This window comes from Mustela nivalis, assembly GCF_964662115.1.
Source record: "Mustela nivalis genome assembly, chromosome: 7".
NCBI lineage: Eukaryota > Metazoa > Chordata > Mammalia > Carnivora > Mustelidae > Mustela > Mustela nivalis.
In genome coordinates, this window is record NC_139026.1 from 37,659,148 (window position 1) to 37,682,534 (window position 23,387).

At 36.2% G+C, this 23,387-nt stretch overlaps 1 protein-coding gene across 1 annotated transcript in view; it reads right to left on the reverse strand.

Annotated features, from left to right (window-relative positions):
- Positions 1-23,387, reverse strand: part of LOC309870212 (tenascin-like) — a gene marked incomplete at its 3' end in the record, with an annotated part of 61,593 nt that overhangs the window by 34,824 nt on the left and 3,382 nt on the right. The window contains exons 4-10 of the mRNA XM_082742416.1: positions 22,616-22,748; positions 21,879-22,136; positions 19,852-20,066; positions 16,162-16,351; positions 15,749-16,054; positions 13,877-14,152; positions 8,633-8,902 (exon numbers count right to left, since the gene is read on the reverse strand). Of these exons, the coding sequence (XP_082598542.1) occupies positions 8,633-8,902; positions 13,877-14,152; positions 15,749-16,054; positions 16,162-16,351; positions 19,852-20,066; positions 21,879-22,136; positions 22,616-22,748 (1,648 nt within the window). The remainder of the gene's footprint in view (positions 1-8,632; positions 8,903-13,876; positions 14,153-15,748; positions 16,055-16,161; positions 16,352-19,851; positions 20,067-21,878; positions 22,137-22,615; positions 22,749-23,387) is intronic.

A 23,387-nucleotide genomic window follows, 5' to 3' on the forward strand; every position in this document is an offset into this window, starting at 1 on the left:
TTTCTGAGTCTATTACCATACACTAAAAGGACAACAGAGAGAAAAATGTAAAGTCCAGACAAGGGAGTAAAAGAATCCTCTTTGTATCAAATATTGGCTAAAGCTAAAATCAAATCTTATCTGATGAGTTTTAATGGGTTATATTTTCAAATTAAAGATTCCATTCAGCATACGGAAAAAAAAATTTTCATAAAAACTAAAAAAATTGCTGCTTTAGATTGTCATCTTATATATCGATATATTTTGCCACTTATATCACAAAATTGATATATTTAGATGATCAAGTACTAATTATTTTTAAAGACAAGAACTGTCAAATATAATGCTGCCCATAAAGATTTATAACACAAGGAAGAGACAGAGAATACAGATATGATATAAAAAGTATATAAAAATTGCAAACAAAAATAAAGTATAAACATATACTGAGCTGATTAAAGTACTATTACAGTATGTGACTGGTGATATCAGTTTGGAAGCATTTTATGAAAACTTGAGTTTAAACAGTAATGGAAAGATTACAATTCGAGAAGAAATGACACACAGTAATATAATAATATATGTGTACATTTAAAGAGTGAAAGAGAAAAACGTGAAGAACTTGGATATGTTATAGTAAAAAATATTACATTTTTAGGACTACATATGATTTTTGTTTGGCATTTATTACTCTGTGCCATTCATTTCTATATCTACTAGGTCAATAGCTTAGATGAATTTCATGTGTCTTTGATGGTGAAAATGAGTATTTGTAGAATTTATGAGTGACTTAAAGAAAAGATAAACCAAAATTGATATGAAATTCAAAACGTAAGTATTGGGGCACCTGGGTGGTTCAGTGGGTTAAAGCCTCTGCTTTCAGCTCAGGTCATGATCCCGGGGTCCTGGGATCGAGCCCCACATCAGGCTTTCTGCTCAGCAGGGAGCCTGCTTTCCTTCCTCTCTCTCTGCCTGCCTCTCTACCTACTTGTAATCTCTGTCTGTCAAATAAATTTAAATAAAATTAAATTCAAAACATAAGTATTGGTATGAACAAATATAATACACACTAATTTTAAATATTCAAAGAAGTGGGGAAAATATATACTAGTTCTTTCCAGACAAAAGGCAGCATGGAGAGAGCGAACACATGCTAAGATTATATGCTTTGAGAGACACTATTAAGTGTCTCTAGACTCAAAAAATATAGCCTAGTTCTCATAATTTGCCTAAAACTATTCACATTCCTCACTCTTAAAATAAGTCATTTTAAGTTCTGATTAATATGCACATACATTTTTTGTTAATGGATAGATATAAAAATTCAGGACTTGTCAATTTTACATAAAGTTAGCTCTTCATACTTGAGCAATGAAAGATCAGGCTCAGGAGAAAGGCATTTGTAATTATTTTAGAAGAGCTTTGAAAATAACTCCATTGAAGTAAATGTAGCTTACTAATATGAAATGGTACACAAAATCAAAATCAAGAAAACACCTAAATCCCAAAATACTTATTTTAAGATTTTGTTTATTTATTTGACAGAGAGAGATCACAAGTAGGCAGAGAGGCAGGCAGAGAGAGAGAGAGAGGAGGAAGCAGGCTCCCCGCTGAGCAGAGAGCCCAATGCGGGACTCGATCCCAGGACCCCGAGTACATGACCTGAGCCGAAGGCAGCGGCTTAACCCACTGAGCCACCCAGGCACCCCCAAAATACTTGTTTTAACTGCAGGCACATAATACTTATTACTTAATTTAGTCCCACTGATGATGTAAACAAAAAAAATTATATTCTGTGCCTGGGATTAAATTGCCAACAGTTATTTTATTGTCATGTTTCAAGGACTTGGTCATATTTGGCCCTCCTTCAATTACAACGTGTATGCCGTCAAACACTCCAATATCGGGCATTCGAACAAATAAGATTATAGAGGTACTATGGCTTTCATATGGGATGACAATTTGGACTGGTTTGGGATCCGAAAGATAAAAAGAGAGATTTATAAGTAGTGGGCTTTTTTTTTTTTTTAAGATTTTATTTATTCATTAGAGAAAGAGAGAGCACACAGTAGGGGGAGAGGTAGAGGAAGAGGGAGAAGCAGGCTCCCCACTAAGCTCGGAGCCTGACACGGGACTCGACGTGGGGCTTGATCCCAGGACCTGGAGATCATGACCCAAGTCAAAGGCAGACACTTAACAATCTGAGCCACCCAGTTACCCCAGTGGGCTTTTTTTTTTTTTTTTTTTAATTTCAAATCTATTTCTCTCCATTTTGTCTGGCATGTTCTAGAATATGCAAAAACACTAAAAGCCTGTGCAAACTTATGTTTACTATATCAGAAAAATAAGGTGGATATTCTGAAAGACTGTATGTACATATATATTGGAAATACTTGATTAACTTTCATTTTTTGATTCTCAGGAACTTTCATTTTTTGATTCTCCAAAACCTAAGAATCTGAGATTTTCTGATTTTTTTTACCTTTTTTATATTTTTATTAAGCCAATGCTTTTGAAAACCTATATACTAGGAAGAGTGCTTAAATAAAGTTAAGTAAGGCCAGATTCCTGCATTCCGATTTCCCAATCTCAAGAAAGAGATATGCAAATCCCTTACTAAATCCCAAATGCATAGAGCTGAGCTGGTAACATGAACAAAAAGCTGTTGAGAAGAAAGGAAGAAAACAATTTTAGTAGAGATCATTGGAGAAGGCTTCCAGAGTCTATGATGTTTTATCTGAATCTTAAAGGGTAGTACAGGTTAACCAGAAAGAGAATGTGGTGGTGAGAGGTGGTAAGAAGGGAATTTCAGACAAAGAGAAAACGATGAATGAAGCATAGGAACCAAAAAGGAAATTGGGATGATTATCATCATCACTGTGTATTCGGGGAATATCATGTTCTTTCCTCTGTTTACTAGCATGACAAGTTACTAATCACTAGTCTTTGGCAACTATGGCAAGATTAGTCCCTAATCTTTGGCAGGTTACTAAGTCACTCTGTGCCTTGGTTTCTTCATTCCTAAAATGGGAAGGAGACTAGTATCTACTCTGCAAGGTTATTGTGATGATCCAATGAGAGACTGTATTTGTATACAAAGTGCTTAGTTCCAGGCTCAGGTGGTAAAAGCCTGGGGTACGTGAGGAACAGGGATCAGGCTGGCAAGGCCACCTCTGGGGCTGGGTGCTGTCTGCAAGAGGCTTTGCATGCCGTGCTATGGAGGTCAGACTCTATCCTGTGGGCACAGGGATTCTGAACAGATTTCATTTCATTTTTAGGAGCGCAGTCCTGGTAACAGTTTAGGGGAAGGATTCACTTACATTTCATACTCTCGCTGACCTCTCTGTAAGAGCTTTCTTGTACTGTAATCCTCTGCTGTCCTATTTAGAGCAGATTTAAAATTTCAGATGAGTTCTATTCACATTTTTCCCCCCTCAGGTCAATTTTAATTTCAACTGTATTTGTGGATTATTGAAATACAACCTAGTATATCCTTATATGTGTCTTTCTTCCAAGTATATATCTTCTTCTAAGATACATTCTGAGGAAATATTCTTTCTTCCAGAGAGTAATTGGACAGCCTTTGCTTTTCAGTTTTCTTTGTGACATCTGGTTTGATGTAATGGAATTTGTTTTAAGTCAATAATACTGTATTTGATAATGTGATTTCGCCAGTTTACCCAGAACCAGTACAGTGTAAAAGGATTTAAATACATAACTATAATTAGCATTCCAGAACATAAAACCTGTGCAATATGTCCATCAATTCGTTCATTTGTAACATAAATTTCTTGCCTTTTTTAGTCTGGGGAGTTATGAGGAAATGTTCAATGTATTAATCATAACAAATACCATATGGTTTACTACTGGGTTTCAAAGCATTTTTACCATGTTTTTCTTTTTCAAGCTATATTAACTTTCCTTTTTCTGTCATCACTGATGCTTTTTGTGGGTTTCCTCTTTAAATCCCTTACAGCTCTCCTCAGTTACAAAGCTGTGAACAAAAAGTATGGTTTTTCCAAGGCTAGTCTGACATCCCACAAGTATCCAATCCATTTGAATGTGTGAGCAATGATATGAAAGTTTCTAAATCTACCTTGAGCAGAAATTAAATATCAGGAGATTGGAAATAAGTGGCCAGTGTAGTCATGGAAACAGTTCACTTCCTTGTTCCTAGGCACTGAAGATATCTTCTAAGGAAAGACAATGCTTTAAATAGGCATTATCTAATTTAGTTTCTAAAACTGTATAGTCTGTGACATTCTCTATAGCTGGTAAATGTGGGGTTTTTCATCAGTTCCACTTGTTCAGGGAAATGGGACCAATGACATCAATAAATGACATATTACAGCAGATGGACACCAAGGCTGGAAAAGTGGAAAACAAGACAAAGTTCTTTCTTCTCTTTAAAACTATATCCTGAACCTCTGGAAACTCAAGTGAGAGAAAGTATTACTAATTAATTAATTAATTAATTAATTGTATTGTCATATTCTGGAGACATCTAGGTGTCTCCACTTTCGTGGCTGTGACCTTTATCCTTACCCATTTTCCTGAAAGAGATCTTTTTTTTTTAAATGTTAAACTACTCATCTTTATTAACAGCATTTAAGTTAAAAAAGAAAACAATTACATTAGTAAATTATAAAACTTTTTCATTTGGGACAAAAGGGTTGGATTGTCATGGTAACAGTTATCAAATCACCATAGCCAGAAAGACAAGAATCAATATGGAGTCCTCCTTCCTCTCCATCCCAAACTATATACAGTCTACACTAAGTTCCTTTGTGTGTGCCCCTTTAATAACTCACATATCTGTTATTCCTCTTCACCATTTCTGCTGTTGCTCAATTTACATGCTCATCTACTAGTGGACCCCAGCAATAATCTGTACTGACTATTTCTGATCTCCTGGCTTATCCTTCATATCCTAGCCTTCTTGTTTTTTATTTATTTTTATTTTTTATTTTTTATAAACATATGATGTATTATTAGCCCCAGGGGTACAGGTCTGCGAATCTCCAGGTTTATACACTTCACAGCACTCACCATAGCACACACCCTCCCCAGTGTCCATAACCCAACCACACTCCCCCCCGCCCCGCAACCCTCAGTTGTTTCGTGAGATTAATTGTTCTTTTCCTGTCCCCCAAACTCTCCACGTTGCATTTTCACTTCCTCATGAAAGAGATCTTTTAAAAGGAGTGAAAGCAGTGGGGACTATATGAGGTTTTGTTGACTTTTTTTTTCAATGTAAGATAAATGGAACAAGGCTAAATTCAAAGGGTTTTATTATGGGCAAGGAAGAATGAAGTCTCAGAGATTTCCAGCCTGTCTTAATATTTATCCTTCTATACTGAGAGGGACAGAAGGAGACTCAAATACCAGCTCTCCCTCCCTCAAGAAAAGGAGTACTTGATTCCTCCAACAATGAGAGACTACATAAACAAACGGCTTTACTGTGGTTGAAACACTAGGGATGCTCTTCACGCCTCAAGCTACCAGTCCAGTCCTACTGAGAAAATAAAAATCGTCGCAATAATAAACATTTTCAGAATGCTTGCTTGGTGTCTGAGCCCTTAAATTTTATTGATTTCATACAGTAGATAAGATTATCATCATTCCCATTTTAGAGAGAAGGAACCTTAGGGCCAATAAAGCTTGAGGGACTTTCCAGTGGGTATAAGCTGATAATTGTGGAGCTGGAATTCCAGCTGAGACAATCCAGTTCCAAGGTCGGTGCTGCTAAGCACTGCCTCCTCCCAAAGGTCACATGTTACAATTCATGTGCACCAACATAATAACTGGAAATCAAATCTGGCTAGTTATTTTCAAGATAATTTAGAGTGATGGACAAATATGTTTCAAAAAGAAAAGGGAAGTCAATGAAGGTGTGAGTTTTATTTTCTTCTCTGCTTCTGAAAAAGGTCATTAACAGGTACAGGTCTCTCTATGCTTTAACCATCTCAAATTGTACGGAAGAAAGAGAAATGGGACATGGTAGGTAACAGTTATCAACAAATGTTTGTTGAATGGATGCATACAGAGAATTAATTTCTATTTATGCACCTTGGGATAGGTTAATATATATCATCTGAGACAAATAAAAATGATGAATGGTAAATAATCTGATGGCACCAGTAGTGCTTCTAAGGTTAAGAACAGAATAGAAAAGCTAATAGAATTATAAGAAATAGTGATATGCTTGAAGAAACTAAAGACAATTCACCAGAAAAGAAGAAACTATAGAAACCAGGAACACCTAATGGCTATTTCCAAACAACTGATGTCCTTTCATGTGAATCAGGGAGTAGATGTGCTCTCTTTGTAATGCTTCTGGAAACAAACATGGTCTTATAATAGAGAAAAATTACAGGGATGCATTTACAAAATAATGAGAGGCTCTATGCTAGGAATTACATATCAGGTAGGGCATTGGCAAGAAGATTTCTATCTTAACTTCAAACCCCCAAATTCTATCATTTTTCCTAGGATTTATATATGTTAATCATGTTTCAGCCTGCATGCTAGAGAGCAGTTTTACAAATGTATTTGAGTTAAACAGAGTTAAGAACTGTCAGACACCTGGAGATTCCAGGCTGAGTAAGATTTCAAAGAAGCTCACTTTCTAGAAAGGGAGATAAAATTTTTATATTTTAGATAGCAGAGGGTTGAAATCTCCTGAGTTCCCTGGACTCAAAGAAAAAAATAGGACTTTAGAGCTGGAAGTCAATTTAAAAATGTATTCAATGATCTAAATTTTTAAGAGAAAACTTAGGCACCAAGACACTGTGGGGACACTCTAACCTCATATTGTTAATAGTTGGTTCATTTTCCATTTATGAATTTTAATTTTAGTACTTCCATTCTGCCAATAAAAATTTTGGGGGTTGGGCATGAAATATATTTTTTTAGGAATATTTCTTTTTAGGAATATCTTTTTTTCAGATGTTTTCTTTTTTCCTAACCTTTTCCTATGATAATTATCTTCAGGCACATTTTCTCAGAAATTTAAGTATGGAATAGCTATAGACAAATTTAGTTTTAGTCTTCTTTTTTTTTTTTTTTTTATTAAGTTCAGTTAGCCAGCATATAGTACATCATTAGTTTTTGATGTAGTATTCAATGATTCATTAGTTTTAGTCTTTGGAAGACAAAATGGTAAGATTTGATGTGGTTGAGTGTGGACACTACTGGTACATAATTTTTTGGACCAAGTCATTTTTCCCATCAGGCTACCCTACTATTAGCCAAAAAGGCCTGTGAGGTCTAATCTTCTTTCCTTTCTCAGAGATACCTCTTTCTACCCAAATCAGATACAAGTAAAAACAAAACAAAACAAAACAAAACAAAAAAACCCTTCCTTTATGCCTCACATGCACTCTATCACCAAAGCTCAGACTTCCTACTTTCAAACTATAAAATATATCTACTACTTTCTATCTGCTCTTTCCCATCCTTGCCCACCATCATCTTTTCCCTAAATTCTAGGACACTCTTACCCAGCTGTCCTACTTCCATCCCTGACCCTTTACAAATCATTCTTTGCACACAATCGGGGGGAATTTTTGTAACAGAGCTCACACCATCACTCTCCTGAATAAAACTCTGAATGGCTTCCCATTGCCCTCAAAACAAACTCAAAAGCACAGCCTATAAGATCTCTGTGATCTAACCCCTGAATACCTCTGCAATATCATTTCATATTCCTCTTCTCCCTCTTCATTAGACACAGCATATTACAGCCTTTTTTGGTCTCAGATACACCAAACGTTTCCCTGTTTTATAGCCTTTGTGCCTTTACACCGGGTGTTAGTGTCTACCGCACCCTTCATCCACCTGATCACACTGTGGCTCCTTCTCATCCATTAGGCAACTCACATTACAGTCCATCCACACCAGAACCGCCCACCCCTCTTCAGTTACATCACACCCCATTGCTTTTTCCCCTCCTAATGTTTAGCACGATTTATAAATATCTAAAAATATTATTTATTTACTTGTCATTTCTTTTCTTTCTCCTTCCTTAATAGATTTGTTTTGGCATTTTTTATTTTAATTTATTTTTTTAGATTTTTAATGATTACATATGGCATGAATTAACCTTATTCGAGAAAGAACATGGAGATTTGTCGTTGGTTTGGCCCTAAGCCTTTTAAATACTGTTAGTATTTTCTTTCAATGTGCTGCAACAGCATGCCTTTATAATAATAATTACAGACATTCATATAGCTATGTGTCAGGCACTGTTCTAAGCCCTCACCTTTATTAAATCAGCTATTCTCAGGAAAATCCATTCAATATGAACATACCATTATTTTCTCCCACTTTAGAAATGGGTAAATTAAGGCAAAAATATGTTAAATACATTGCTCAGGGCCACTCAACTAGTTTGGCCCAGATTCAGACTTAGGCGGTGTGGCTTTAGGGTCAAGTTTCTAATCAAAATCAACTTTGCCTTAATTCATGCATTAAGCATTCTTGGGAGAAGAGAAATGCAAACCACTCCAGGTCCTGGGCTACCATTAGATATGCAACCAACAATCTACTTAAAAAGATAAAACCTACTACCAGAGGGGTGTGTCAGGGAATGTTCCACAATAGCCCCAAATCAGCAGATATCTGTTATGAATGAAAAACATTTGATTCTCACTTAGAGTCTGTTGAATGGTTACCAGCTCACTCAAATTCCCATTCATCACTGTTGCCATTCCAATGTCATATGTCATCCCAGGGGTTAAATTATCAATCTTTAATCTATTAGCATTCCTTACAAAAAGCTTCAGGACTTCTCTTATATCTGATGAGGGTTTGATTTGAATGTAGACCTCGTGGCCATCTGGTGGGGATTCCCACTGAAGAATTATACTGCCCTCTCCCACATCTTCAGGTTTAATGTGAACCTTCTGAGGAGGATTAATACCTTCAAAAAAACAGATAAGTAGATAGACTTATATTAGTTTATTGTTAGCATTACTCTTGCTCTGGAGTAAAAATGTCTTAATCCAATATTAGTTCCTGTTAACAGTAAAATTTAGCAAATCCCTACATCACCATGACTTAAAATAGACTCCATTTTAGAGAAAAATATGTCTTGTTGTTACTATGTAAGATTTGTCAATAAGATTAAGCACATTGCACATTAAGGAAATCTAGAGTCTTTGGCAAATTCTTCAGATTTAAAAAAAAGATTTTATTTATTTATTTGACAGAAGGAGAGAGAAATCAGAAGTAGGCAGAGAGGCAGGCAGAGAGAGAGTCAGAAGCAGGTTCCCTACAGAGCAGAGAGCCCGATGCGGGGCTCAATCCCAGGTCTCTGAGATGATAACCTGAGCCGAAGGCAGGGGCTTAACCCACTGGTCCACTCAGGTGCCCCAAATTCTTCAGATTTTTAAGAGTTCCATCAGAGTAAGGTTTCTATTGCCAAGGTTATTCCTTTTTTCATCAAATGTGCATGGCACCTACTAACATACCAGGCAGTCACCTGCACAAAAAATAACAAAGATCACTGCCTTATGCAGTTTATATTGTAATGGGTGGAAATACACAATAAACAATCATAAAATAAATGTAAATATTATATAGTACTTTAGATATGATTAGGCTAAGGGAAAAAAGAAAAAGTAAGCTAAAGCTAGGGAGCCCAGGAAGGAGGTGGCTTTGGGGGGAAGTTGTGGTATTAAATAGGGAATCCAGAGCAGGTGTCTTTGAAAGGATGAGATTTTGAGCTAAGCATTGGAAGGAGGTTAAGAAAGTAGAAGATGTGGTTTATATATACAATGGAATATTACTCAGCCATTAGAAAGGATGAATACCTATCATTTACATTGACATGGATGGAACTGGAGGGGATTATGCTAAGTGAAGTAAGTCAAGCAGAGAAAGACAATTATCATATGGTTTCATTTATATGTAGAACATAAGGAATAGCTCAGAAGGCCATAGAGGAAAGGAGGGAAAACTTAATGGGAGAAATCAGAGAGGGAGACAATGAGACACTCTGGCCTCTAGGGAAACAAACTGAAGGTTACAGAAGGGAGTGGGTAGGGGAATAGGGTTAGGTGATGGGCATGCAGGAGGACACGTGATCTGATGAGTACTGAGTGTTATACACAATTAATACATCTTTGAATACTACATCAAAAAACTAATGATGTACTATATATTGGCTCACTGAACATAATAAATTTTTTAAAAAGACAGATATTCAATATCTGGAAGAAGAGTTTTCCAGGCAGGGGGAAAAAATTGCTTAGAATTATAACCTATTATAACCTATTATAAAAGCTTTTACATGGTGGGAGTTTACTTGTTATCTTCAAATACAGAAAACCAGAGTGAAAGGACAAAGTAGTCGAATGAGGTCAGGGGATAACAGAAACCCAGAGGTTTCATGGGCTTTTACTTTGAACAAAGTAGGTAGCTACTACAGTTATGTGCAGAAGCATGATCTCACCTAAATGTAAAAGAATCACTTGGGTGTTAACGTTAATAACCAACCCCACAGAGAGCCAATGGTTGAAACAGAGGAGGCAAGCCCAGGACTCCTGGCGAGAGAAAGTGATGGCCTGGATGACAGCAACCATAAGGAAAGCAAGGAGAAGTATTCAGATTCTAGATTCATTGCAAAGATAGAAACAGTAGGATTTCCTGACAGCTAGGGTGTAGGCTGTAAGAAAAACAGAAGAGCTGAGGATGGTTTTTGACCTAAACAACCGGATGAATGAAATAGCCATGAACTGACCTGACAGTACAGGTCATAGGTACAGCAGATTTGGGTGGAAACATCTGTAGTTCCATTTTGGACATATTGGATTTAAGATGTCTATCAGATATCCAAATAAGATGTATTACTGTAAACATATATAAGTCTGAAGCTCAGGAGGAATGTCTGGAGGCTGAAGATATACACTTGGGAGTTATTAACATGTAGATTTTTTTAGAACTTTGAGACTGGTATTTATCCTAGAAATAGTTATAACTTTATATTACTTTTCAAATTTCTGAAGGTATGATATCTATTTGAAAATAGGATGATACCAGGTTGTCGTTGCTATTCTTACAGAAAATCATCAGAGAGCTCTTGATAGTCGATCATAATAACTGAAGAAAATACTTGGGGCTAATTAGCTCCTTATACAATTTACACGACTATCAACCCTTGTGATTTTTAATACTATACAATTCTCTCAAAATAGTAATCCCCTCCTTTTAGGCTTAATTGTTTATCCCATGTCATATACTTCCTCTGAACTTTCAATAGTTCACCAAAACAAAGATCAATCATTAATTTATGTCCAAGAATACTTATGTAATTTTAAACTGTTCAGTAGTTATACTTTAAATAATCTTCAAAGAATTCTTTACAATTTTTGTAATTAGTTTGTTCCCAAAAACTGTAACTTGACTTTGAATCTGTTTTGAGATTCACTTCCTATCAACACAATAAAGACTGACCATATTTTTAGTTCTCAGGAAAATATCACTCTGGTTCAGACCCATAATCTGCTCATCCTATACCGCTTCACAAAACTGTAGCTAGTCTGACTAGAGGCAATGAAATTAATTATGTATATAAAAATGATCAGAGAATGCTAGAATAATCCAATTAGACAAGCTGCCCACAAGATTCCAGGGTGAAACAACTTCAGATCTTTGTTCTTGTGTGATTGCAAAACTCACAAACATTTATTTCAGTGCAGGACTTAGATGAAATCTATGAATGCCACACACAAGCAGAGATTGAGGAAAAGATGAGATCTGGTAAGTCTGTGATAGCCCTATAATTACTCACAGAAATTTCTGTTTATGCATGTGCATTTTTATGGGCAAGGGTCCATTAATCTTTCCACATTCTCAAAAGACTTCATGATCCATAAAAGTTAAATTTTATTGAATAAAATATACTCCTTAATATGTATGAAAGCTCTTCCTATTCTGTGCCTAGCTTACACTTTCTAGATTCTCTGCAAGCCCCCGTACTTCAGCCTTGCCAAACTATTTGCCAATTTGCTAATGTTCAAATGTCAGTCCTTTCTAAAAGTTCTGGCTTTCCCAGGTATGGCTACCTAGATGCCTCTTTTTTGGTCCTCTCTGCCTGTGCACTTGCTGTTTGCCCTACTCACAGCATCCTCTTGCCTCGCTACTGCCCCCTGGCTAACTCCTATTCTTCCTCCTGAAGCAGTGCATGACTCCACCAGAAGACTTCTGGGTTAACTGATGCTTCTTATGGGCCCATAGTCCCCAGAGCAGAACCCCTATAGTTGCAACTATAAGACAGCATTATCACTGTTTTTTAAATTACTTGTCTCACTCTATTAGCACATAGCCCTTTAAAGTCAGAAGCTAGGTTTTATTCATCTTTGCATCTCTAGTACCTATTATCATTCTAGTCTAGATACTAGTCATCTCCAGTACCTATTACTGATACTAAAAAAATAACATATTGAGTGAATAATGAATGAAAAAAGGATATTGCCTTAAGCTTAAGAATAAAAGAACACGGGATTACTAATTTCCACATATGCACTGCTATGTCAGTTTACAGTTAATACACAGAGCAAATGACCCAAAAATTAAAAGTGCAGACACACATGTACCTTCTTCCTGTCCCTCTAGTAAGCAGGTATATGCCATGGAAGATTCTAATTTGACTTCAAAATGAACAAATCTATGAGAAATCCTCCTAGTCTTCCTGTCAGTTACAAATGGAAACATTTACAGAGAAGAGACCAATGGCTACCGGAGAAGATCTGTATTGGAGAGTAGGCAAAAGGGGTAAAGGGGGTCAAGGGCAGCATGATGGAGGGTAACTAGACTTCTGAGTGATCACTGTGTAGTGTACACAGATGTTGAATTATAATATTGTACACATGAAGCATATATAATAAAAAAAGAGAAAAAGAAAAAAAATCATCTTCATAAGTGTAATAGAGTCAACCAAGCATTTATCCATTGAAGGGAGCTTTGTCTGAGCTCAAGGAAGAGAAAAAATTGGCTATCTACTATCCATTTGGAAAAAATACGTTTGCTTAGGATTTGCAACACTGAATACATGTATGTTAAGCATTTGCATTAAGTTCTCCTTAAATGGCACCTTTTGTTGTTTTATTTTCAAAGTATTGCAAGTATTGCCAATAAGTATGAGAAGGCTAATTGCTCTATGGCTGTGCACATTTTGCATTTCTCCTACCTTGGTCTAGCATGTTTGAATTTTAGCTATTCTGACTTGACTGGAATTTCAGCCAAAGAACTTTGCATATAGGCATGTTAAATACACATGCACAAACAATACAATTACAAACAATTACACACGCAGGAATATACTCCAAAAAGTGTTTAGCTATGCGTTGTTTCATATAATACTCTAATCTTTTTTTTAAAAAAGTGACTCATAGGAGTATACCTACTGCTTCATTAAAAGATAGGTTACTCTAATGATTATGTTCCAGACAAGAATTCAAAATTGGCATGTGGAGGTGAAGGATTAGAAATGCAATTGCCCAAAGTCCTGGAGTGATACTGCCCCCTAGAGGTGAACTCCTCACACTGTGTAAGAAAATGAATTTGAGTAAAAGAATATGCAGACCAATTTGTTGGATCTAGAAGTGGATGAACTAATCTTCTTCATGTTTCATAATAACTTATTTCCCAGCCAAGGCTATTATAAGAAATATGTCTTCTAGGAACTCTGGTAGGAACAACGCAGATGTTTAAAGAGTTCATGTAAATCTAAACGAATTTAGTCCATAGAATCTATGCTAAATTTTGATTTAACACTCAAATGTTTAACTGTATTTATACTGATGAAGGATCAACATAATTAAACTTCAGCAGATAAATTTCAAAATATGAAGTTTAAATTTTTTATTAAAAGGCAAAATCGGCCTGTGCTTACCTGTAACGGCTGAGATAGGTCTCTCAAAGCAGCTTAAAGTTCCTCTTTCCCCAACACTGAATAGATATATCTGATAATGATGGAAAGATTTCAGATCTCCAATTTTCACTGATGTGCTGAATTTTTCAACAAGCACCTCTTCTGATGTGCTGTTTTCCACATCCAAAATAGTCACAAGATAATGGTGAAAAGACATAAGATCTGGAGGATTCCAGTGTAAAAATACTTCTTTTGGGGTCACAAGAGTCACTGTGACATTCTGAGCTGATAATGGGCCTGGGAGATTTCAAAAATCAGAAAAATAGATCATATTAGTGATATAATGTGGCAGAGTACTCTAGCACCTCTCAGTACTTCCCTAATATTCTAGGTTGGAGAAAAGAAAAACTGGATTTGAGACCTAGCTTTTCTACTGTATGTCTCTACTCCCTGAGTAAATTATTTACTTTCCCTGAGCCTCTATTTTTTTTGACTGTACAATGGGAATTACAGTAGTAGCGATATTGGAACATTATTAAGAAGATTAAATGAGATAAGGAATGGAGAGCACTTCACAAATCATTTGACCTCTGTTATTGGTTCAATCATTATTTTTATAACAAAACCACCAAAAATGGCATTTCTGGCATTCTGTGATCATATCTTAAATGCCTCTTAATCCTTCTGCCCTGTCAGACTAGAGAGCAGGGACTTCCTATTCCTTATTCTTCATTTCTGTCATCACTAGACCTCAAGTATTCATCCTTGCAGAAATCTTTCCCTACACCAAAGCATTTCAACCAATCCCAGTCAGTGGTTTTTCTAATCCATCCTTCCAGATTAATTTTCTTTAAAAAGCACCTTGCACATATCAACTTCAAACCCATATCCATCCCTAACCTCCAAACACACACACACACACACACACACAGAGTACACTCATTCCTTTCTATCCTTTCTTTAGAAGCAATAGCTCAAGAGTTAAAACAAGACCATCTGGGTTCCTGTGTGGCTAACAAAGCATGTTCCTCTAGTCAGTTTATTTAACCTTTCCGAAGCTCAGTTTTCTCATTTCTATATAGCTACTCCCAGGGCTGAGGTACGACCTTTGTGAGATTATGCATTAAAAGTGTTTTGTAAAAGGTAAGGCGAGTTTTAGAAACTGCACTTAATGGATTTCCAATGCTTCTAAGGTCAAGTCCAACTATCTGAGATTCACACCCCTGGCACTCCCAAATCTGGTACACTTCACCACTCCAACTGTTTTTACCTTCATGCCTGAGGAAATCTTTTCCAGTTAACCTACACTATTCTTTCCCCACAAACTGCTGTCTCCATACTTTTGCTCACAGTGTTTTCCTTCAAGTTTGAAGCTAAGCCTCCCCTTTCCACGAGTCTTCCCATCACCCATCTTCTGAATTCTAGAAAGCACTTATTAAATGTATCACTAAGTGATTGATAATTTAGGCTCCTACATTTTCCTACACTTTGCTATCTTTTGTTTGCTTTTACTTTTCTTCCTTACTAATTCTCTTCATTGCATGTCTCCCCAAATCCACAATGCATGTCCGTTTATCTCCTGCTCTTAGTACATATCAAAACTTAAGTTCCAAAAAAAAAAAAATGTCTCAATTATCCACTGTGGGCTGGACACCAGTCTAGTCTGTGTTGTTAAGACAAGTAAGATATAGTTCCTGCCCTTATGGCTATCTAGTTTAATAGCAAAGTCAAAGACATAAACAGATCCACTGTAATTTAAAATGGTTAATGGTTAAAATGGCTAAAGATCTAGGTCAAGAGTGTTATGAGAAAATACCAAACCCTCAGGAAATATCTGCTGGTTATGATATTCAATAACTGAAAAATCACATTTTCAGAGATTTTGTAACTTACGTGTTTCAACAATAAATACTGAACTTAACATAGTTCTTGCCTCCCATTCATTTACTGCAAAGAGTAAAAATCTGTAAATATGGCCAGGAAACAATTTGGTAATTGTTTTTTCTGTAGTATTTGGGGATATGCTTTCAAAATATTGTTCTTCTGTATAATCTAAATAATACTTAATGATAATTTTATATCCCAGTTTTAGCCACTTATTCAAAGTGTTCCAAAAATTCCGATTATGCCAACCAAATACAACTTCAGTTGTTCCAACATCCTTTATGTGGATCAAAAGGTTTTCCTGCAGAGAAGGTGCTGGAAAAAATACAGAGGAGGATTGTTTGTAATTAAAAATCATAATTCTATCTTTACAATAATGACAGTGAGCTACATGGTATAAGAATATTAATAAAAATAATTACGTTCATATTTACAAATATATGGCAGTGGAACATAACAGAAAAATCTTGTATAGAAATAGTTTGATCCAGTTGCATTTTGTTGCAAAATGTAGCAATTGGTTTCATTCTTGGGTAGCATTGGAAAAGAAAAGGTTTCATTTTTCTTAAGGCCAAAAGATGATCCATCTGTCCATGTGAGATGACCGTCCTTCTGAAATAAGATGTACAAATTAAGCCGAGAACAAGAAATAGGTGTCATATCTTCAAATATATGTATCTGTCATGAATTATCGGAGCCAGAAACAGAGTTCACTTTTATTCACCCATTAGCCTTATGTCTTCAAGCAAATTGCTGAGTCCCACATTAAGCTTTTTTTTTAAAGATTTTATTTGACAGAGATCACAAGCAAGCAGAGAGGCAGAGAGGAGGAGGAGGCAGGCTCCCCGCTGAGCAGAGAGCCCGACACAGGGCTCGATCCCAGGACCCTGAGATCATGACCTGAGCTAAAGGCAGAGAGTTTAACCCACTGAGCCACCCAGGCGCCTTCGCATTAAGCTTTTATTTTCTCATCCATAAAATGGCTGTGATAATAGAACCAACATTCTAAATTAATTACAGAGGCAGTGCAGGTAAAGACCCAACACAATGCCAAGTATAGACCCCACTATTCATTACAGATTAGTTACTTTATTTCAGCTCACTGAATAAGCCAGAGGCATCAAGGGAGGTCGTTGATACCTTTCTACTACAGGATGTCACTGGTGAGTATCACCAACCTCAATGCTCACAGGTAAGAGATGTTAAAACAATCTGTTCCAATTCCACCTAACAGAATAGAAGAATACTCTTTCCTTGAAAAACTGGACATAGTGGGCTGCAGCTTAGCAAAAAGACAGAGGATCGGAGACAGTACACGTAAGTGGTCAGGGCACAAAGCTCTGGTCAGACTGACACAGATTCAAAGCCTGGCAGGGTCATCTCTTAGCAGTGTGACCAGGATTTTTCTGAGCTCCATCTTCCTTTATCTATAAATGAGAACAATAACAGTACTTCCCTCATAAATTTGTTGTGAGAACTAAATGAGAGTTACCGGTTTAAACTTTCTAGATTGGAAGACAGAACTATTAATCTTTCCTTCATCACATTCCTGCTGAGTGCCAGGCCGTAACTGGAAGCTGGGATAGAATGATGAATAAGACACTGTCTTTATCCTCAAAGTTGAGTAACAAACTCATACTTATTCAGCAAGAGTGAATGAGGTGATGTCTTTCACTACCTGCCACAGGGATTATAACCCAGGAGGTGACTTTGATGTTAACCTCAAGAGACCAGCTTAACGTAGAGGTTATAGAATATAATGGTTAAGAGCAGACTCTGATGCATGTCCACATGGGCAAGCTAACTCCCTGTGCTCCAATTTCCTCATATGGCATACAAGTAAATCACACAGAATGGCGCTTTGCACTTAGGAGACACTATAGGACTCAGCTATTATTATAAAGGAAGTTTTTCTTAATAGTTACTTTGATGTTTCATTTACCTCCTAAATTATTTTTAAGTATCATAAAAGCAGAGACTGTATCTTAGACCCCTTTGAATAATTCACAGCAACCATTCATGATACCTTGGGCACCCTCGCTTTGGCTGTCATGACCATATGACCTGAACCTGATACCAGAAACCAGTAACAAGAACTACTGGAAGTGTACATTCTAATTTAACAGTTTATAACAATCATGCTAACAGCAGGAAACAACGATATATATACACTCACTGGTCTACTTGAAAAGAGACTGGCATGCTGGGAGGTCGGCTTGGGAGAGTCAGACATGAACTGTGATTTGAGGAATCTTTATTAGAACTTCATTCCCTGACTGTGAAAAGATAAAGGAGGCCCCAAAAGAGAATGATGAAAATGTGATTAAAGACTGTCAATAAAGGGCACCTGGGTGGTACAGTCATTTAAGCTATGACTCTTGGGATTCACCTCAGGTCATGATCTCAGGGTCAGGCTTTGCACTCAGGGCAGAGTCTGCTTAAGACTGTCTCTCCCTCTGTTCCTCTCACCCCCTCTCTCAAAGAAATTTTAAAAATCTAAAAAAAAAAAAAAAAAAAAAAGACTGTCAATAATTTTCCTCAAGCTGATGCAAAGTTCCACGGGGGCGGGGGGGGGGGGAGGATTGTATCAAACTGATGTGCCTTGGGTCTCTAGAGGTCAGGCTATCTGGTAGAGAACAGATTTATTTTTGAGTGGAAGGAAATTTTTAATAAATGGATCATCAAGAAGAAAACACAGAGTAGACAGAGGTAACTATGCTACGTCTTGGGTTTTCCTACAAAATAAAATTTCATGAGATTTTCCATAGTGATAAGAATGTTGGGAGAAAATATCACACATTCCTTATTTCACTGGTATTGCATAAGATCTTTAGATCTTTCTATAACTCTTGTAGTAAAATTAAATTTCATGAACCTGGATGTTTTATCGTTCCGATTTTAGTGTATGTGCTGCCAAAGCAAGCACGAACCTGGATGTTTTAAATAAAAAAATAAAATGAACAAAATTTCTATATTCCATATTTTCAGTTTCACATTATTCTGTTTTTCACAGAGGTGAGAAATAGAGGAAGTAGAGCAGGTTGGTGGGAAGGAAAGGACAGTCTGGGCAATCTTGAAGTGTCTGTGGAAAATTCCTAAAGAGATAATCAGAAGCAAATAAGATAGGGGTGCCTGGGTGGCTCAGTCAGTTAAGAGCCTGCCTTTGGCTCAGGTCATGATTCCATGATGCTGGGATCGAGCCCCGCATTGAGCTCCTTGCTCTACGGGGACCCTGCTTCTCCCTCTCCCTCTGTCTGCCACTCCCCCTGCCTGTGGGTGCTCTCTCTCTCTGTCAAATAAAAAAATAAAATCTTTTTTATAAAATCTTCTTTAAAAAAGAAGAAAATTTGATGTCTGGAACGCAGAAGAGAAAAGTGGGCTACGTAAATACATAAGAACAATTGAGCTAGGTGGTAAATAAGAAATGGATGACATCACCCACATTTAAAACAGATCTGGGGAAGACCAAAATTAGAACAAGATCATGGGAAGAAATAGATGCCTACAAAGAGAGTGAAGGGGGTGGGAAGAGACAAATAGGCAGAGAACAGAGGGTTTTAGGTTGATGAAAGTATTTTGCATGATACCAAAATAATCAGTGTATGTCATTATACATTTATCCAAACCCAGAGAATATACAGTACTAAAAGTGAACCATAATGTAAACTTATGAATTTGGGGTGATTACAATGTTGTCAGTATATGTTCCTCGATTGTTAACAACTGTATCACTCTGGTGGGGGATGCTGATAACGGGGTAAGCTATTTATGTGTGGAGACAGGGTAGGTGGGAAATCTCTGGACCTTCCCCTCAATTTTGTTATGAACCTAAACTGCTCTCAAGACAGGTGATGGGGAGGCAAGGAGGGAGGGAAAGATTGAGATAGAGAAACGGAGAATGAAACAGTGTCTGGCTTATAAGAAGTACTCTAAATTTTTAGTGCATGATGGAAGAAGGAAGGAAGAGAGGGAGGGAGGGAGGGAGGAGAAAAGGAAGGAAAGAGAAAGGAAGAGAATGGTGGGGGGCGGGGAAGAGAGGAAGGAAGGAATTAGGAAGGAAGGAAGGAAACATAGCTTTATCATGATACATGCACTTCTTTACATTGACTAACCTTCAAGTCATTAAGACCAGCCCATATTATTATCTGATTTTTTGACCTGAGAAGTGAAATTATAAATTTTTTTTCCTCTTCACTTATTATATCCACAAGGTGTGCAGAACTTAAGGATAACCTACAGCGTCGCTGGGCTATATTCCATGGCACCCTCTCTTTGCTAATTTTGTAACAACTGTTTCTTAATGCTAGCCATCCTCGTGAACATGAACCTACCGAAAGAAAAATGTTTTGTGAAAGATGAATTCAGTAATATAACATTTCATTAGTACATTTCTTAACATTTATAGTAATTAATCATGAAAACCTCATAGCATTAATTGTGCACTTTCCCTGTAGTTCTCCCAAACCAGTAAAAGCACTAAAGTTGCTATTATTCAAGTAGCAAATGGGTTACAAACAATTAAAATAGTTTTAAGTAGTTTCTAAGAATTAATTATGCAGAATTATTGTCCAATTATAACTTAATTAAAATAAAACCACAGATTTTTTTCTTTTCTTTCTAAATCACTTTAGTTTGCCCTTTCTATCACTGCTATGTTGGCGGAGAAATTTTAAGTGTTTATTTTAGAGACTTTTCAGGTTTATCTTTATTTTAGAGAACTAGATATAACACTTGCTAAGAATTCTGCTCTCTGCTATTGCTACTTGACTTCAAATGGGTTCACTTTCCAGAAAACACTTGGACTTTTTCTCTAAGATTATACACCATGGAAAGACTGGGGAAAATATCAACCTATTGAGAGTAGATTTTTTTAAAAAATATTTTATTTATTTATTTCACAGAGATAGATCACAAGTAGGCAAAGAGGCAGGCAGAGAGAGGCGGCAGGGGGTGGGGGGAAGCAGGCTCCCTGCTGAGCAGAGAGCCCGATGTAGGGCTCAATCCCAGGACCCTGAGATCATGACCTGAGCCAAAGGCAGAGGCTTTAACCCACTGAGCCACCCAGGTGCCCGGAGAGTAGATATTTTATCAGTGCTTCAACCCAACATATTGGGGAGATGTAAGAAGGATCTTTTGAACAAACTGTTGTCCTCTTTTTTCACAGGGAGGAGAAGGAGATGGGAAGAGGGGATGCTTTAATTACCTTACTATCTTTTTCTTACTGCTGACGTGTTTCTCTCTTTCACTTGTAATTGTATACTGGAGTTCAAAGTTTATTCCTATACAGGGTATTAAAATAGCCAGTGTGTTGCTGTTATTAGGGGTCTATGACTCTCTCCTTTTCTCTTAAATCTTTTTTCACCATGTGGAGGAAGGAAGTGGATCTAGGAAGCCACAAAGAAGTTAAACATACATTCCCTTATCCCTTGGAATATTCCAAATTTTGGTCACATCCGACTGGGGATGAATAATGAAGAAGCCTTATATAGGATGAAAGATTGATATTTTTATGGATTTTAATGGATCCATTAATACCTAAAGATAAGACCATTCATTGATATTTTTATGGATTTTAATGGATCCATTAATACCTAAAGATAAGACCATTCATTGATATTTTAAAGTCACCTATCAATAGTGGTGCCTGGGTGGCTGTCAGTTAAGCGTCTGCCTTTGGCTCAGGTCATGATCCCAAGGTCCTGGGATCGAGCCCCACCCACATCAGGCTTCCTGCTAATCAGGAAACCTTCTTCTTCCTCTCCCACTGCTTGTGTTCCCTCTCTCACTGTGTCTCTCTCTGTTAAAAAAACAAAAAAACAAACAAAAAAAAAACCTTAAAAAAAAAAGCTATCAATAGTTGCCAGAACTAAAGAAAAGAGAACCCACTTGGTTTCATTTTTAAAAAGTGGTGGAAGGAAACAAAGTTCTTAACCAGCTTGTTAAGTTCTAAATCCAGCTTGTTCAATAAATCAGTCAAATACCAGGATGATATAGTTAGAAAAAAGGAACTATGCTGGTTCACTTACAAGCAATTTCCTGTAGCTAATACTTGGCTCAGCCACTTTTGAAAAGAACAATACATCTACCAAGTATCTACAAGATATATAATATATTAATAATGAACCCGATATTTGCATACCTGTTTCTACTTGAACATCCAGTCTCTGCAATATATTTATAAAATCCAAATACAACTGTTTAAATTCAAATTTAAAAGTATATAGGCTTCTAGGTTTTAAATTATCCCACTCATTAACTGTAACATTATTTGGCATAATTTGTGAAGAATTATTGAGAGATATTGACACTGAAATGTCATTGGAAGACAGTACACTCCAATTAAAAGAAACACTCGTGCTTGTCACTATTGTTTTAATATTGCTAGTTGAGAAACTACCTAAAAAAAAAAAAAGTCAAGAACAATAATTAGTTGGATTCAAATAAAACTGAATGAAACACAAAAGATGTTGAGTCACAAAAGAATGACTATGATAGGAGAGCAAATTATCTACTATAAAATACTTTCTAGACTATATGAGAGTTTCTTGTCCCCTGCTTAAAATAAATGACTTAGATTACAAATCTGCATTATAATATTTTTAGATAATCTAGATTGCATGTAACATCTCTGCTATGCCTATCTATTCATATTAGTACACATCAAATGTCAGAAATTAAAATATTCTTCTTAATTTATAATTTCCTTTAAATTTTGAAATTTACACTATGTTAAAAAAACACAAAACACTATCATCATGATGTAATTTTGTACCATTATATGACTGTTAATTACTACAAAATTCAGATTACCTGGTAATAAAATGTTTCCTTTTACAATTAGGCAATACAGACAAACAACAAATATATATTACTTACGGATTTTAAATGACTTTTCACTTAAAATTTGTCCATATTTTAGGGACTGTAGAATGATGTGATAGTCTTCATTTTCCTCTAATGTTATTGATTTTGAAAGCTCTTGTGGATTTACAAGAATGCTTTTGATATTCTGTAAATAATTAGATTCATCTGCTTAAGGAATGTTTATTAACTGAGTCAGGTATGTTCATTAAAAGTTTGACTTTTGTATATTTCTTTTGTAAGAAGCAATTTTTCGAATAGAATACAAATATATACATAAAATATTTATTTTTACATAAAATGATATTACCTCAAATAATTACTCTCTGTATAACATATAAATTATTAAAAATATAATCATTCCTATAAAAAAGTTCAAGGGTAATTTGATTGACTACTTATTGAAGATATTTCATAAAATGCTCACATTTCACACACTAATGAAATAAGAGTAAGAAATCCCAATAACTGCATAGCAAAAGAAAAGATGAACAAAAGAAAAAGCCAATCTATGGAATAGGAGAAAATATTTGCAAACCACACATCTGATAGTGGGTTAATACCCAACATATATAATGAACACAGACATACACAACACAGGGGAATACTATTCAGTTATAAAAAAGTAGAAAATCCTGCCATTGTGACGACATGGATGGGCCCTGAAGGTATTATTACACTAAGTGAAATCAGTCAGAGTAAGACAAATACTGATCTCACTTATATGTAGAATTAAGAAAACTAAAATCATACAAATAGATCAGAGTGGTGGTTTCCAGAGCTGAGA